Here is an 18798-nt window from a genome sequence, read left to right on the forward strand (position 1 = left end):
AGCTGGGCCATAGGGCCAGCGTATAGGAGCGTGATGAGGTTGCTGAAGTCATAGGACACCCCTAGCTTGGCCAGCGTCACTGGCAGGAATGACCATTCCAGTGAATAAAAAGCCTCCTCGGTGTCCAAGAGAGAGAATGCTGCCAGAAGGGTCCGGCTAATCTGATTCAGTATGGCAAAGACGGTGCGGAGGTTAATGGCAGGTGAGCAGTGCAGGACGAAGCCAGTCTGAATGGGAGAGATTATCTGCTCCATCAGCAGGGAAAGGTGTGCGGCAATAACTTTAGCCAATATTTTCTTATCCTGGTTGAGTACTGACAATGGTCTGTAGGAACTGCAAAGGTGCGCCGGCTTACCAGGTTTCAGTAAAAGGGTAATGACAGCTGCTGGAAGGGTGGGTGGTAGAATGCTCTCTTCAAGTGCTTCTGCATACCCCTCCAGCAAGTGGAGAGACAAAATATGTTTGTAAGATTTGTAAAAATGACCTGTGAGTCTGTCCAGGCCAGGGGCCTTGGAACAACTCTAGGCATCGATCGCCTGCGCTATCTCTTCACATGTGACAGGGGCCTCTAAGAATTGCTGCTGTCCCTCCGATAGCCAAACCATGGCTACCTCAGCTAAGTACTCAGCAGTCGCCTCTGAGTCACTGGTCGCTGGAGTCGTATATAGTTGTTGATAATAGGTTAGGAATGTTTGTGCAATAGCAGCATTGTCAACTGCAGCCACACCATCATCAGCGATGAGGCTCGTCACGCAATTGTTATGGTAGTTAGGATGCAAGAGCGGTAAAGTGTGATAGCGTGTGGCCCAGTCTTTCCCCCTCCCCATATTGACGAGCTCAGGCATATTTACCGATATAGGCAATCTCAAGTTATGCTAGTCACGCAACTCCTGCATTAATTTGGAGCAACTGTGTAGTTTGGCATGGTGTGCACCATCCATTAGTGGCCAAGTCAATATCCTGCAGTTCCCTCTCCACCCTGGATAAGTCACTGTGAATACTCCAAAGAACCCATGCATGCTTTACGAGGCAAACACTGCGGATAAATGCATTAAGGGCCTCCCACTGAGTGGTGTGCTTGTCTGCCAACCCAGAGTTTAATGGAAAGTATTGATTGATAGCATCACAAAGTTCTGATTTGAACACTGTATCATGTAGCACATTTTCTGGGACTCGCCATTGCCTAACCGTGTGGCCCTGATATGCTATAAACATTTTGACCCGGACCGGGGCATTATCTGAAAGGGTACGGGACATATGGGCCACATTCGTCAGCCAAATGAGGGTCCCCCGTGACACAAACCAGTGGTGTATTCATTCCCGACATCATGAAGGGGTTGAATAAAATGTGTAGACCTTGGTATGGGGATGGCAGGTGCACCAAGCATCTGAGAGTTGAAAAGTACTGAGGAGATCACTGAGAGCACATAAGGAACAGGACTAGGCGATAGCGGATGAGCCAGTGCAGTCCATGGGTGGGTGGCAAAGTATATTAAAATCGCCCCCATCAGGATAAATTCAATCTGTGTACACCCCATCAATGCAGAAATATCTTGATATAATTAAGGAGAATAGGTGTATGGTGCATAAACTTTGACTAATAACACTGTTTTTCCAGCAAGGGTGCCATAGAGGAGCACATAGCTGCCATCTGGGTCAGCGATTTTGTAAGGACATACAAAGAGGATGGTTTTGTGAATCAAAATACAGACCCCACATGAGTAGAAACTGTAATAGGCAAAGAAATGGTTGGTGACACACGCAAAGGGGCAGTCATCCTGGGCAGAGAGATGGGTTTCTTGAAGAGATGCCAGCTTGGTACCATGTCATTGTTCAGGCCTAAAATGTTCCATGTTATGCATGGAAGGTCAAGTCCCTAGTTGCCTCCAGACTGGGGGCCTGTGTGCTTTAAGGTGGTATGGTGTTGAGTGTAAAGCGTGTTGTCTCAGCAATGGAATGTAGTATGACAGCAGTGCAGCAAACAAACAAAAACTTAATAGATCAATAATAACCCTACCCCCCACACAACACCAGAAGATCCAACAACTGCAGAATCCCAAACAAACACACAAAGAACAAAAGGTGTAACATTACGGTGTACACCTCGGAGGGGTGGCAACGCTTCAGGGGCCAATGCCCTACTGTACTTTGAGTATATATCTGGGAGGTGTCAGTTCAAGCCGATCATCTGACATAAATGGGCATTGTGGGGAAAGTTTATTTGCAGGCAGGCCAAGGTCTAAATGGGTACATAATGTCAGTCAAACAACGTGCAGACAGAAAGTGGTTCAATCATGCAGACGGGTGGTGCTGGGTCATCGAGGTGGATGCAGCGGGTGAGCGATCAGGTGGTGTGTGGCATGGATGGCCGCTCTCTCCGTTATTATGCTTACAGAATTAGGCCACATCCGCAGGGGTGTTGAAGGTTAGCTGACGTCCATTCACCTCCACGCGTAGGTGCGCCGGGTAAATCATACTGTACTTGAGGTCTTGTTTCTTGAGACAACTTTTGACATCAGATAATTTGCACCGAGCTTCCTGGACCACAAGTGTAAAGCTTGGAAATAGGGACAGAGTTGAGCCCAGATATCGGTGGGGGCCAAGATCTTGAGCACAACGTGGTGCTGTGTCCCAGTCTCTGAATTTAAGGAGACGAGCTATAAACAGGGGCGGCGGCGCACCTCTAGGGGGACATGGGCCAGTGTTCTATGACCTCTCTCTACTACAAAACTTTCAGTAAAGTCTTGTCTGCTAAAGAGCTCTGTGAGTAGGCTCTTGATGAATGCTTCTGGGCGTCCGATGTTTGTGTAAATCGGCCACCCTCATGAACCGCAGATTATTGTGGTGTGATTCCAAGTCTTCGTTTTTGGATATTGCAGATTTAAGCATATGTTCTACCTTGTCTAGGCGCTTCCTAACATTGGTGGCATTGTCCTTCATTTTAGAGATTCTGTATTCTGCCCCATTGAGTCATGTCATGTGGTGGTCAATGCTCTTGCTCACATGGTCCAGGTGAAGCAGGTATCTACTGATTTGAATCCGGCGTGGAGCTCAGCCATGATGACGGAGGCACCATCCAACTGCAGTGGGGTAGCATCACTGTGCGAGGGCTCCTCGGTATCCAAAGGTGAATGGTGGCACCTCAGAACCCTGGCCGGGTTAAAGGAGAGTTTCTTTTGTTTGGAGTCACAGCACCCCATCATAAGCACAGGGCATGCAATCAAGTTGCAAAGAGAGTCCCCAATGCGAGAGAGCCCAAATGCTATGAACCAGTGCAGATGGTGATCGGAAGGTAAGGCCCTAGAGCGGTCTCATCTGCAGGCAGCATGGTCTGATGAAGGGGTAGGCTCAAGTGCAACTATCAGTACCAGGGTGATGAGTCTCAACCAGGAGCGGCGGCTGCTTGTAAGGATGGTGCTAGGCTAAGTGCAGTGGTGTGCAAACTTTATGGCTGGTGCACAGGAGATCTGATGCCCCCCAATGATAAGAATTGCATCTGCTGTGCAAACATGGGGGTGGTGGGGCCACAGACTACGTACCTGGCACCCCAGTGTGGAGGGGACCAAAAACACACAGAGGAAGTCTTGGCCCGCTGACGCCCCAGCGCCAGATATCGTAGGAGCAGGCCTGCTCCCTAATCAGCCCTCTGCACATGTGGAGCCGGCCCCAGACGCTCAGTGGTACAGCTCAAGCCTCACCTCCACAGTCACTGCGGCATTCATCTGGCCTCAGGTTTAGTCACTGCCATGTTGGTGTCGAAGAAGTGGCATCAGCCCTCTAGGCCCCATACAGGCCAGTAGCGCCACTGCCCCACACTCAGGCTCACCCACAGTCCCTATCACCGCAGGGCCTCTAAGGGGTGTTTCGGGTCAGGTAGTCAGCTGCACAGAGGGTGCCACAGAGAGCATCCTGGATCTCAAGAGAAGTGGCTGAGGATGGTGGGAGGGTTCCCTCCATGGGTTTGAGCGCCAGCAGCAAGGGGATGATGACGGATGACTGCTGAACCGGGGCAGAAAAGGGCACTTGGCTCCGGAGCTTCAATGCCGTGTGGACATCTTGGTCCCCAGCTTGGCCACGCCACCCCCCCATATTTTGATTAATTGGATAAAGATGTTGCTATTAATTATTGGCTTTGAATACATCTCTTACTGTATTACAGAGATTATTCTTAGATACAAAATAAAGTTCCTCCACCTGTTCATTACAAGGATAGTGGCAAGTATATCCATTAAAATATTGTTAAAAGTCACTAATGAAAACAGGCGCCCAATTGTGCAGTCAGTCAGTTTGAAGCCGAAATGTGAAACATAATGAAAATAAAACTATTGTGTATTTAGTGACGGAATAGCAAAGTTCAACAAGGTTTACCAGCTTTCAAACAAATATGCAAATTAAATGCAGTATAAGTAAATTGACCTGATTCATAATCACTGTCGATATCCAGAAAACTTGACAGGGTTTTCCTGTGCAGAGGCTTTATAAGCAAACTAGTACGAATAAGGAAACACTCATGTGATCTCTACAGGTTTGAGACACCGTTTCAACAGATATGCCACATTGCTGAAAGGATGCGCTTATACCATTACCAAGAATTACAGACAGTGGGCTTGATTCACAAAGCTAATTCTACACCTAGGACCATTAATCTGTGTAGATTCATAAAATGCGAAACTGCAACCACGAGTCGCTTTACCCAGGTATAAAATCAATTACGTCATTATGGTGTCATTTTATATTTGGATAAACCTCATATGGGCAGTTTGTGGTCACTTGAGGCCAGGGGACGCCACATATTTGTAACTTTGTGGGTATTCACCATGCTTTTTGAGTGGTTTCTCACCCTGAAAATAGTAACAGGAGGTTTACTCCCCTGAAGGGATAGATCAAAGCTGGGAAGTGGAGGGTAGGCACCGAATATTGATGAAGGTACAAAAGGGATTTCTTCCATGTGAACAATATTTTCAGAATGGAAGAACAAAAAAAGTAATTCCTCACAAGTGAGTTGAGGTGAGTCATTTGCACATTCGAAAGTAGAGTGGTCAGTATCATCCATACCTTTTCTCCGGGATATCCTGGGAGTCCAATGCCAGGAAAACCAGCTTCTCCTTTTGTCCCTTTATCACCTTTTAACCCTGTAAATCCTGGCTGGCCTGGTGGGCCTGGAACTCCTGGCACACCTTTGTCACCGGGCGTACCTGCAAAGAGAGTAAGCACACATATAATATCAAGCAAATTAGACTACGAATACCTCATATATCGATACATATCTCTGTTCAACGAAAAAGTACATATTCTGAAGTTTGATAATTCAGAAACAATCGCAAACTCATCATTCGAAATGCTAAAATGGAGACATGGTCTATTCCCTGAAAAACTACATTATTGTTGGTACCTCACAGAGGAGATGTGTCAGGTTGGTCTTCAAGGGAAAGGTCTAATACAGTGTTTGGGCTTTTTGGTACATGAAATATCTCTTGATGGCAGAAATGTAATCTGTGTTGCTCAGGAGTGGCTGGTGGGTGCACAATTGTAGCTAGACAAATAGATTTGTAAAGATATGAGTATAAAAAGTGAGTGGGTTTCTTCAAACAGAATTGACAATGAGTGGATCATGGGCGGGATAGGACTGACTTTCATAATTCCTACAACTAAGCGAAGATATATTGTAGGTATCTGTACCTTAACAGGAACAACACTACCAACTACCAACAATAACTGATAGCTTTATTAAGGCCTGTACTTCAACCCAAAATAATGATTCTGTAATATGTGCATTAACTCCGCAAGCAGTAGTATTTCAATTGTGCAATGTGCACTCACTTGATGACATGCAGTTTCAAGTGCAGTAGTGAGCCAAGACTCACTTCATGGGATTTTCCAGATGCACAGTAGGTATGCAATTTTTACCACTGCTTTAACGTTGGGGCAAAACTATGACAGTTCACGAAAAATGTGCTCTCTTTTCACCAAGAGATATTTAAGGTGGTGGACGTTCTACTCTAATGCCACTTGGAGTCAGAGCTTCTTGTAATCAGTATACTGGTAGGTGCATATGCAGTAGCACACCCCCAGATCTCCCACTATCAGATCACCCAATAACACCAAGATGACAGAGTAAAGGTTGCACATTTCGGGAAATGATATGGAACCCTTTCACAACTTGAGTTGCAAAGTACAGAGTGCAAGATCCAGGGTGGGAAATACAGGGTGCAACTGTATCTGTTAAGAGTCAAAGACTCCATTCTGCGTGCAAGTCAATTATACATATACAATAGGCATGAAACTCCAAATGCAAAACTTCGGTTGATTCGTATTACATATGCATGCAATGCATGCTGACATTTTCCTACAACTGTACTTTTTCTGCGGTCCTCAGTCACACTTAGAAGAGTAGTGTTGATGTTGCCAGGGGAGGGTAGGTGGGTGCTATTAAAATGAGCACCTAGTTTATAGATTTCTGGCTATATAGAAACAATTAACCCTTGCAATCAATTAATAGCCAGCTTGGAGTTAACAGTGGTAAAGATAAAGCACTCTCCCGTTCTAATAATCAAATGTATCTGTTCTCTAAGTAATTTGCTGCACCCTTATACCTAAATATGCTTTTATCAAAGGAAATACAGAGGAGCCATCAAAGCTCCAATCACAGTATTTTTGGGGCTTTCATTGTTACTAGGTTAGTACCGAATAATCCCTAAAATGGACATCTCATTATATGCATTCAATCAGACTGTAACCCAGCTACTTTGAAGATTTTACTCTTTCATGAAATCTGCATTATATAAGAATGTAAAGTTTTTCTTCAAATACGTGTCTCAAAGACCATAATTTTAGTCTAGGGAATTTTTTCTATAATTCAGCTAAATCCCAAATAGTTATAGAAAATACTTGGGTATGGCTTGCAGTCCTGCTCGGGTGAGATTAACCAATGTCACTTCAGTGGCATACATGAGAGGGCTAGTTACATTTAGGCTCATCTTGGAGGGGGGAGTAGTTCCTACTTGAGTGAGACAAAGGGGGAAGCATAATAACAAACAAAATGGGGGCCTTAGTTCCTTTGGAGTACCGCGCTCACTCCCTGATTCAGATTCGATAATTCCCTATCTTTCTTATACATGGAAACCAATGTAAGGCACCAACATGCTTACCTGGGTAACCCATTTCACCCATGGCTCCTTTTATCCCTGGATATCCTGGAACTCCTGGTTGTCCTGGGGAACCCGGATCCCCTTTTGCTCCTACAAGAGATAAGAAAACCATATTATTTTTCAGGAATGGTATAGACTCTATTGCAAGGGGGAACACTGAACACATATGACAAAGTGTGGGAAGGGTGATTATTCTTTACCTGGCTGACCAGCGGGCCCTTCTTCTCCGTCTTTACCCGGCATCCCGGGGCTTCCTGGGTCCCCACGAAATCCTGGTAGCCCTTCTTGTCCTCTTTGCCCTAAATAGTACAGAAAGAGGCACAGGTCAAACATTTAGCTAGTCAGGAATGCTATATTCTCAATTACAATATAGGACTCTTCACAATGATTTTAACAAAAGTAATTTGTACGGAAAAGCTTAATGGCATCAATGGGCATTGAACCCGAAGCATAGTCAATGAGATTTAGAAGCAATATAAGAAGTTGCTCCTTTAACTGCATGTTTTTCTTCACATCAATTGATCAAAATGATTGACAAGCTTCTCAAATTTTGTCTGAAATTAACAGTCTATAACAAGTCAGACAGAAGCAGCTCCATATTCCAAGTCTATATCTATATGTGCAATTAAGCCTCCTTAAATTTAACTCTTTAGCCCAAAGATAGTTTGAAATTAGTTTTAATGTCAATTACTCAATGTGGCAGTCATGAAGAACAGTATAGCATCATCTTGGTGTACCTTGTACACAAATTGTTACCGATTGTCTTTAACTGAAGTTTTGGTATAATCATAAACTAAATGTTCTTCGATTGACCAAAATCAATAATGTGGGCATAGAAACAACAGGGTGTTTCTTGAGCTATCCCATCCACCCTTCCTCCAAAAAGTACCTAGTAACCCAGGATCTGGGACAGGGACACAGTGCATTCTAATCTCCTATAAATAAATTGTGTGGGATATTACTGTAATGCAAAATATTGGAAGATCTCAGGAACATGGCCCTCTTTCATCAAATGGTATTCATCCCTTGTCTGGCTTAAGTATGCTTGTTTTAAAGACTGTCTGGCCAGTGCTTAGATGTATACACTTCACCCCAATGGTCATATCATGCCGGGCATCTGGTTTTCAACACCCACATGGCATAAAGTAAATTAATTTCACCAGATATTTCTCGGACAAAGGCCCTCATTATGAGTGGTAGTTAAAATGCAATCCATTCACAAACACTTCTTGATTGTGCATGTATTGTGATTACAAGTGGTACGAAGTTTATTGAAAGTGGTAAATACCAGGTGCAATAAAAATCATACCATTAGTTACATTTTGGCAGGTCGAACATGACAGAATTTATTTAACAAGGGAAAAGGGCCCAGTTTTCACTGCAAATGCAGATTTTGGTATGCTAAGCACCAACATCTGCATGGTTTCCCCAAAAGCTAGGAATATGCTATAATTATAGCATCCAATAAAATCTGAACACATTTGTGTAGGATTTTATCCATGCAATCATTATTGTATCAAAATAACAGGCTACTCGTAATGAGGTCCTTAGTGCTTTATTATTAGATAACTCAGCTTAGAAACGTAAAGAGGCCAACCTTGCTCACTGTTTCTAAGATTTGTGGTCTGAAAATAAAGCACTAACTCAGAGAAATATCGAGTTAAATTAATTAACTTATTCCCGGCACACAAAACTGGTGCTCTGCGCTCCACCGCTAATGCTGAGACAGGGGAACTGCAAGGGCTTCAGCGAGATTTACTATGTCACCTTGCGTGGCTCTGCATGGCAAGGTAGATCTGCTGTAACTCAAGGCAGTGCAAGCTTGCGTTCCTCTGCACTGAGAAGGTGTTGCTATGGGTGGAGCGTGGGTGTTCCTACAAACCCACCCATGGTTTTTTTTTACATTCCTGGATTTTCTTACACTTGTAAACTTGGGATCGCATCAAGATGTGTTGCCTTCCCAGGTGAGGCGTAACGAGGAGAAATATGTATATGTATATGTATGGAAGCACAGACTGGAGATTAAATACTCCCTTGACTGACAGCTCACTGATTAAGGAAGACATGGGGCCTGATCACAAAACATGTTTGATGGGCAATGTACGACAAGGCAGTGATTCATGCAAACATATTTTACCAAATACGTATGAAACCGGATTTGCTAAAGGTGATACAGTGTGTGAAGAATAGTTGTGTATATTTGTTGTGCTGCATTTTGTTGAGCGTTTGTATGTGTGGTTTTACATGCTGTTTTATTTTGGTGCTGCCTTATTGCATTTTGCTAGTTTGGGTTTATACTGCGATTGTTGTGCTATTTTCTGTTTTGACTGTTTGTTGCATTGTGTCCTGGTATGCCTTTGGTGCGTCAGTTTTTTGCTGTCTGTTATATTATGGTTTTGTTGTGCTCTGTAATTATTTTAAAGAAGTCAAAAATGTTGCTGTATTTCCAGCCACAAAGAGCACATTACTGAATTGGACCAGTGAATTGTACCAGTGACAAAGGACCATTTAAGACTGTCAAAGTTGTTAAAATCATACAGATACAGGTCAACTATTTATGACACCAGTCAAGCCAAACTGGATGTGGACTGATGGCCAGAGCTGCTGAGTGTGGATCTGGGGAAACAGATTCAAGTCTCGGCTTTGGCAACAGCCTGTGATTCTGGGCAAATCACTTAACCTCCCTGTGCCTACACAAATGAATGTGTGCCTGTGTAATGTAGCTGGTGCTCATGTAAAGTGCTCCAATACCTTCAGGTTAAGATCCTGCTATATAAATGCCTTAAAATTGTCACTGCCTGCTAGCAGCATCCTGGACTTTTCCAGGCTGCCTGCTTGTTGACTGTCTTGAAAATGTGAATTTGAGAAGGCCCTGGACTGTTGTTGAGTAGTGTATTTACACTGTTATTCCTGATGGGAAGAGAACTAGCAAGGCCTTGGCAAGATTTGGCCTCTTCCTCTGCCTACATGAAAAGGACTGAAAACGTCATTGCTGCAACATCCCCAGGGAACAAGCAGTGTCAGGATCTGTTTTGATGGCTTGCAGAGGATCATCAGCATGCTTTCCAAATAAATTCTCACCATCAAATTACAAATCTAGGATCTTGGCCTGAACTTCTGGGTGGAAGGGTGTAGCCTTTAACCAGCCCTGCCGGCGTAACACAGCCGCACCAGCCATCTGTCTAAATGCTGTGGAGGATTTATCCATAGCCGTTAGAATGATTTCCGAGGAAGCCCTTTCACCTTCCTGTAGAATCTCCTTAACCTCTTTCTTTTAGTGATCTGGCAAGAACTCAATGACGGCAGATAAGTTCATCCACATCTGTCTGTCGTAGCATCCAAAGATGGCTATTGCTTTTGAAGCTTAAATAGATGTGGCTGCCATTGCCAAAAAGCACTTGCCAATGTCATTTAGTTGTCTTCATTCTTTATCCAGTGGTGCTGGAAAAAGGTGAAAGGGTTTCTGGAGTGTCTCTGGACAACCTGCATGACCAAAGAATCAGGATGAGGATGACATATCAAACAAGCAGGTGAATATCAGGAGCTTTATATTTTTTAGGCAGTTGAAGAATGACCACTGTGGCAGATGTCAGAGTTTATCAGTTTCAGGCCTTTTTCCCAAATATAATCCACAATGGGGATGGATGTGACAGCTTTCCCCGCAGAATCCTTGAAATCATAAAGAAAGCATTCTATTTGCTTTACTTGGAGAGGCAAGTCAAAGCATTTGGAAGCATGTTCCAATAGCTCATGAAAACCTCCTATGTCTTCTGGAGGAGAGCTTGCTGTCGATGGGAACAAAGGGGCAATACAGTCGTCCCACTCCTGACCGGCTCCTTGCTTGGTCCTGAAAGAGGTGACCCTCTTCTGGTTGACTGTATCACTAACAATGTAATCATCCCTGATGGTGAAAGGAGGTAGAAATATCCTTTACCCTTGCAGCTGAAGGCCCTCCAGGCTCCTAGACAGAGGTGCCAGGTGCATTCGAGCACCCTGGAGTGAGTAGTACTGGCACATTTGCTTCAGGAAAACGTTTATAGCAGTCATTGGGCATATGAGGCAAGTCTGTGACCAAAGATATAGGCACTGATATGAGGTCCCTACTTGAACCCAGGTGCTCTTAAGAAGGCTCATCTTAAGGGTGTTGCTCTTGAAAAGAGTTGTGGTAATGAGTCTCAGACGGCTGGCGGTCTGAAAAATAATAATCTCCTTCAAAATAAGCAGAAATGCTTCTACTCATCATCAGTATCTTGACACTTTACTTTCCGTTGTGAGGGACTGCATGCTGGTCCAAAAAGTCCTTCATCCACTGTCTCTTCTGTGTTGAGGAGATGTGCTGGAGGCAATGGAGAGATTTTGCTAGTTGATGTCTTGTCCGGGCGCAGGGTCAATGGTGCCCCATCTGAAGGAAGAACAGTCTGTTTTTGCACTGTTGACAGGATCGTTGACTATGGTGCCAACGACAAAGAAGGGGTCAGCTTCCGACAAACCTCTATGGGCAGTGACGCAGGTCTAGACACTGGAGATCTGAAAGATCCCATCGACGGGATGGTAGTCGACGACCTCGTTGACGAGGTAGTCATTGTCAGTCTCGTGAACGAAGCTGTCATAGTCGTCATCATTGTTGGAGTCACCGACATCACTTTTATTATTGGAGCGAACCGTCAACGAAGTTCCCCTCGAAGCAGCAGTCATGGACAACAGATCCATTGACAAGCAGATGTTTTGTCGACAATGCCTCCTTTAGAGGCGTCACAGAAGAAGAGGATGACAATTTGTTGTGAGAGGAACTTGAATTGGAGTCCTTAGTACTGACAGGTTTTACAGACCCAAAGGCTTTACTTCTAGATTTTGATCTTTCAGGGTCCTTGTCACATGAGGTAAAGCCCTCATTTTATGTTTACACTCAGTTGGAGAGTGACCCCATCCCACATCATCCTTAGATCCTGAATCTGTATGAGTCTTCTTCTTTTGAAGCCAAAGGAGTAGTCTGGCTTCCCTGTCCTTCAAAGTCATAGCAGAAAAAGTTCTGCAATGCTTACAATCCTTTAAATAGTACCTCAGAGTTGTAGCATGCCAAATGGTTCAATTCTGAAAGAAGGCTAAGGTCGAAAGTTTACTTAAGCTGAAAAAACTGAGCAGAGCTCAGGGAGACTCACTCATACACGACGTGTGGTTAGAATTATGAGGTATGATGCCTCTGTAGTGGAAGAGTGCTTCAGGGTCTGGTCTCTGATTGGCTGAAGTTTGGTTCTATTAAAACAATGTGAATTTGTTAACAATGTCAATTGCTTTTTCTATGTCTTTTAATGTATTTACATGGTACTGCTTGTTTTAATTACATTGGAACTCCCGCCATGACGACGGGGAAGATTCAAGGATGTGAATCTATGAAAGATTCGATATTGGGAATGTGCAGGCAGCAGTAGCAGAACTCAACAGCAGTAGGGTTTAGGTGTCCCAACATCCTTTGCGACAGCAGGAGGGGCTGTCTCTGCTTTCCCCGCGCTGTGCGCTGTATAGCTCTTCTCTATCTCTCGCGGTGCGGGACACACGCGGGCCGATCGTGGGCAAAGACCGCGCCAAGGGCGGACCAGTCCTGCACCCATCAGTGCCAGTAGGAGGGAGGGCAGGGCCACACCCCTTTGGTTTGCTTCACAGGTTGACTAGTTTCCAGACTGGAAAAAAGGGCCAGCAAAGTGCAGGTATCAAGCTTGTTGGTGAATATTTGAAGTGTATAGCATTTTTATATTTGTCTATATGGGCAAACGTAAGGCAACAAAGCCCCTCCCTGGGAGGAAGGAAAAATGATCCCGGACTGCTACCAACCAATCTACAACTAGCCCTATGGCTATTACCAGGGCGGAGGACATATCCCCCGTTCCAAAGTATTAATGTTTTACAGCACCTTGAGACCCCAGGGGTGAATGAGACCAAATCCCTCGTAAATGGCCCATCTAATCAGGGGGTGGTCCCAGTCTCACCTGTAATTGTGTGTTCTAATAGATTTTCTGCACTTACAGATATCCAAATTGGCATTGGCAATGATGAGGAGGGAACAAGAACGAATCGAACCCATGAGATGCCAGAGGAATCTGGGGCCTAACTGTTGTTGCACATGAGCATAGATAATGTTGAGGGAATGGAGATGCCTAGCGGTATTGCTCTTATAAAGGCTACAGGAAGAGATTGTTGAGCTGAGGGCACAGCTGGTATCTGCAATTCAAATTTAGACTACCACTTCGAGCACTCACAGCACCTGCCTCTGTTAACAGAGACAGGGATAATGATTCAGAGCTCTCAAGGGTGGACTGACTGGAAGATAGGAGCACCTTCACAAAAGGCACAAATATGGGATTTTGTGTGGTCATCAACCACCCTCAGTATACAAATACTCCTGGAAATCCCGATCTGTATACAGTACTTTCTCTGGGAGAAACTGATGCAACTACAACACTTCTCCAAATCCAAAAGCAAATATAAATATCCTTATGTGGAACATGGCTGGCCTACGTACCAAGCTTGGCAACAGTTATTGCTGTCTGTTTGTTGACCAGTTTGATATTTGCCAGTTCTAGGAGACTTGGGCCCTGGAACCTGTACATATGTACAAATGTTGTATTTGTAACCTCCATTGGAAGAGGATGCCCCTCTGGTGGCCTCTCAATATGGATACGTACCTCCCTAAATATAACACCATGTTCTTTAAAGATAGCATCCTTTGACATACAATCCATTAAAATCACTGGGGAGTGTAGAGATTAGATCTATGTGTATCATATGTACAATAGGGGGATCAGAGCGGGTAGAGAAACACTAGACTTGAAACAACTGTGGGTGCATAGGGAACAGTAAAAAACGCATGAGGTAGCAATAGTTGCTGGTGATTTTAATACTGCATTTGAACCTCTGGACAATGTTAGCCACTCATTAACCAAGGTGGAAGGCGAGAAATGGGGGGTTCCCTTTCTCGAGATCCCACCTGTGAAGGGATGGGCAGAGGTAGCATACCAGATGCTCTCCTTCATGCTAGCATGTGGATTGAGGGCCTGTAATGGGCAGACAAAATCCGATCAACATGCCTCACATACATACAATCGAATAAACCGCACTAGCAGGATACATTGCATTTGAATTTGTTTCCCATTGTGAAAATTTGTTGATGACAGCATGATAATTGATGGATGGGATAGTGACCATAATGCTGTCATCTGCAAATTACCAGGAAAGTTGATCACCCAGCAAGAGCATATTACAATATCCCGCTCAATAAATTTAAATCCATCTAATGATAACCACAGGCTTAAATGGGCCAATGTGGCATCTAGGCCAGAATCAATAGTGGTTATGCATGAGGCATTTCAGGAGGCTATTGGGTGTTTGGATAAACCTAACCCCTCGCAGCTTCCATCTCAGGAAATTGAGGTAATCCATGCAAAGCTTTTTAAAAATCTGGGGAATTTCTTTACATAGAGGCAACAGATAAGTAAGAAAAAAAGGGAGAAAGCCTCTACTGGATGTTATAATAAGTATTGCAAAATAGCTAAAAAACAGCATGCTTGGCTTTAAAGGGCAGGGATCCGATACAAGTGAGGATGCAGCAGAATCTGTATGAAGGGGTCCAGGCTAAAGTCCATACGAGTTGCGAAAATAGGATCTGGAACGAGCTATACAAGGCTGGGACATCTAGGGACTGTAATAAATTCTGGCCCTTGCTAGCTAATAGGAGGCAGAACCCCAAAGATCACTTAGCTAATAACATCCATCCAGAGGCTTGGTATAATAATTTTTCTGTGCTATTTGATTCTTTATTGGGTCTAGCCTCAGAGGGGTGTGCCTCTTAAGTAGATTGATCAGAAGTATGTCCACCATGTATACAATTATGCCCACCATCTTCATTGACATTAACTCTAACATACGATGAAATCCTATCAGCCATAAATTGTGTCGCCATGGGGAAAGCTGCAGGTCCGGACGGGGACCCTGGTGACTCGCTTTGTGCGGACCCAGAGAATTGGGCTATGCACATTAATATCTTATCAAATGCTATTCTTAAAGGGGCCGAAATATCTGGCAGTTGGAAAGCTGCCGAGATAATACCAATATATAAAAAGGCCATAGAGACGCACTCCTAAACTACAGGCCCATAAGTTTGATTGATGTTACACAAAAAGATTTTAGTAGACAAATTGTAATGAGACTACAGGAGTGAATAAATGAGACCAAGTCCCTGTCACATCTGCAAGCAAGATTTCGTAGTGGTATTGGCACTATAGACCAGGCCTTAAGACTTATGGGAATTTATTTGAAAACAGTTGTCCTCCACAAGGCTTATCTTTATATGGTCTTTGTGGACCTGAAATCCGCATTTGACTTGGGTCTCAAGAATAAACTATGGGCGGTGCTACAACAAATGGGGCTCCCTGTTGAGTTACTGAATGTTATAGTGAGATAGCACCAGGACACCTATGCACAGGTCAGATGGGCCACCCAGGGAGAGCTAACAAAGCGAATAGCAACTCCCAAAGGGGTCCGCCAAGGCTGTGTCCTTACTTCGACCTTATTCTCCCTATATCTTAATGATGTGACCTGTTTGGGAACTTTTGACAGCGATGCACCGAGGATTGCAGGGAAGAAAATCCCCCTGTTATTGTTCGTAAACAACACTCTGCTGGTGTCTAAGACCCCAATGGGTCTACAGATGCTGGTTGATTGTTTTGCAGACTTGTGCAGAAAGAGGACTGACAATAAATCATTCAAAAACTACATTTTTGACCAATAATCCACATAAGTCATTTAGAGGAACCATTACGTAAAAGGGAATAGAACTCGAAAGAGTCCCAGAATCTGATTATCTAGGTATACGTTTTACCAATAATATGCACTGGTCCTCCCAGGTAAAGAAGAGTAGTATACATTTATGCCATCATGTATCTTGGATACAGAGACTCTGTTGGACGTCTAAAATTAGGCCGATCCTACCCGCTGTGAAAGTTTCTCAGTTAAAGGCAGAAGGTTGTGCCCTTTATGGAGCGGAGCTGTGGGACTTTGCAGGGTTATCTAGTTTGGGAAAAGTTGAGAACAACTTTTTAAGATCCATGATTGGGCTTCCGAATAGCACGCTCTTGTTGCCCCTACATTGGGACTTGAGTGCAAAACGGATTATCCATTAAACACAGCTAAGACCAGTTTCATTTTGGAGAAGACATAAGTCATCACCTGCTCTAGTGGAATACTATAATGTTTTCAAAGAGATAGTCGAATTAGACGAGAACCATAGGCTATACTGGATTTGGTTGATTAAGGAGATTCTCTCAAATCCGCCTTGTGGAATCCTGGCCAGATTGCCCCCTGATTTTATCAAAGGTCACACTTAAAGAAGCTTTTTGGGCCCATAAATGGGAAATAGAGACAAGCAATAGCAGACAAGGAGCTCTAACTGTTGCCTTTTTAAAACCAAAATCCCATAGCATGTGTGAACCTTTCTTAAACTACATCTCGGCCGCCTTAGATAGGCAATTGTACATCAGGTTTAGACATGGTACACTCCCTCGGTAGTCTTTCTGAGCAAAATGGAAATCTAAGATAGATAATAGCTTGGTTTGCCCAACATGCCAGCATCCTGACGAGAATCTGTAGCACTTTTTCTTCTTTTGCCCTGCATATGCAAAACCTAGTATGTCCTGGATTCTCCCTATTTGTAAGCAATTGGTGCTAGGTAATGTCTAGTCGTCCTCAGGCTCTTGCGAGCAGAGACAAACAAATCCATTGTCTGTGCAGTAGCAAAATATTTTCAGTGGAGCTGGAGTATCAGTGCAAAATCGTGAACGCATTCTGTGTCAGAAGTTGGAGATGCTCCCTAGAATTATACTTAGATTAAATTAAGGATGGACCGGGGGCGAATCATTTTCTTAAGTCATGTCTAGCAAATCCCCTCACTTTTGAGGCTAGGAGGTCTGGAGCCGTATAAATGTCAAATTTTAGTACACGTATAATGAACTGGAAGATATAAAGAAATGGTTTTAGTTTGGAATAAGTAAGATATGGTTACTATATATTGTTGATTTAAGTGTTTTAATATGCTCTTATATTCGGTGTTTTATGTATATTATTTATTGATTTTAAATTAATCGTTTTTGTACTTCTAGTATCCTTCATTATAAGTGTTGTGTGTAGTATCTTGTATTATAGCTAACACTGATATGTATTGGAAATCAGCGTTAGCTAAATTAGAATGTTAGCTCTGCATTCTGGTTGTTCCTAGTGATATCAATCAATCAATCAAAGACATTTCTAGAGCGCGCTACATACCCGTAGGGTCTCAAGGCGCTGGGGGGGGGGGGTGCCGCTACTGCTCGAACAGCCAGGTCTTCAGCTTCTTCCTGAAGGAGAGGTGGTCTTGGGTCAGGCGCAGGTCGGTCGGGAGGGAGTTCCAGGTCTTGGCGGCCAGGTAGGAGAAGGACCTTCCTCCTGTAGTCGCTCTTCGGATGCGGGGGACGGCGGCGAGGGCGTGGCTGGCAGATCGGAGGTGGCGCTTGGGAGCGTAGAAGTTGACTCGGCTGTTGAGGTAGCTCGGGCCTTGGTCGTGTAGGGCTTTGTGTGCGTGGGTGAGGAGGCGGAAGGTGACTCTCTTGCTGACGGGGAGCCAGTGGAGGTCTCTCAGATGTCCGGAGATGTGGCTGGTTCGTGGGATGTCGAGGATGAGTCTGGCTGAGGCGTTTTGGATCCGCTGGAGTCTCTTCTGGAGCTTGGCGGTGGTGCCGGCGTAGAGGGCGTTGCCGTAGTCCAGTCGGCTGGTGACGAGGGCCTGGGTGACGGTCTTCCTGGTCTCTGTGGGGATCCACCAGAAGATCTTCCGTAGCATGCGTAGGATGTTGAAGCATGACGAGGAGACGGCGTTGACTTGCCTGGTCATGGAGAGGGAGGAGTCCAGGATGAAGCCCAGGTTGCGTGCATGGTCTGTCGGTTTGGGTGCGGTGCCCAGGGCGGGAGGCCACCAGGAGTCATCCCAGGCGGAGGGTGAGGAGCCCAGGATGAGGACCTCCGTCTTGTCTGAGTTCAGCTTCAGGCGGCTGGTCGTCATCCACTCGGCTACCTCTTTCATCCCTTCTTGTAGGTTGGCTTTGGCGGCGGCGGGGTCGTTGGTCAGGGAGAGGATCAGCTGGGTGTCGTCGGCGTAGGAGATTATGCTGAGGTTGTGTTTGCGTACGATGGCCGCGAGGGGGCTCATGTAGACGTTGAAGAGGGTGGGGCTCAGAGAAGATCCTTGGGGGACGCCGCAGACGACTTCGGAGGCCTCTGACTTGTATGGTGGTAGGCGGACTCTCTGTGTTCTACCGCCGAGGAAGGAGATGATCCATTCTAGCGCCTTGTCCTGGATTCCGACGTTGCTGAGGCGCCGTACTAGGGTGCGGTGGCAGACCGTGTCGAAAGCCGCGGAGAGGTCTAGGAGGATGAGGGCCGCTGTTTCTCCATTGTCCATCAGGGCTCGGATGTCATCGGTGGCGGCGATGAGGGCGGTCTCGGTGCTGTGATTGGCTCGGAAGCCGGACTGAGAGGGGTCGAGGGATCCGTTTGTCTCGAGGAAGGCGGCCATCTGCTTGTTGACGGTCTTCTCGATGACTTTGGCTGGAAACGGGAGAAGCGAGAT

At 45.0% G+C, this 18798-nt stretch overlaps 1 protein-coding gene across 3 annotated transcripts in view; it reads right to left on the minus strand.

The window, feature by feature from the left end:
• Positions 1–18798, minus strand: part of COL4A1 (collagen type IV alpha 1 chain) — a 626471-nt gene that overhangs the window by 155438 nt on the left and 452235 nt on the right. For all 3 annotated transcript variants that reach the window (XM_085622171.1, XM_085622169.1, XM_085622170.1), the window contains exons 35-37: positions 7349–7447; positions 7149–7238; positions 5056–5195 (exon numbers count right to left, since the gene is read on the minus strand). In XM_085622171.1, the coding sequence (XP_085478297.1) occupies positions 5056–5195; positions 7149–7238; positions 7349–7447 (329 nt within the window). The remainder of the gene's footprint in view (positions 1–5055; positions 5196–7148; positions 7239–7348; positions 7448–18798) is intronic.

This window comes from Triturus cristatus, chromosome 8 (genome assembly GCF_964204655.1).
Source record: "Triturus cristatus chromosome 8, aTriCri1.1, whole genome shotgun sequence".
Taxonomy (NCBI): domain Eukaryota; kingdom Metazoa; phylum Chordata; class Amphibia; order Caudata; family Salamandridae; genus Triturus; species Triturus cristatus.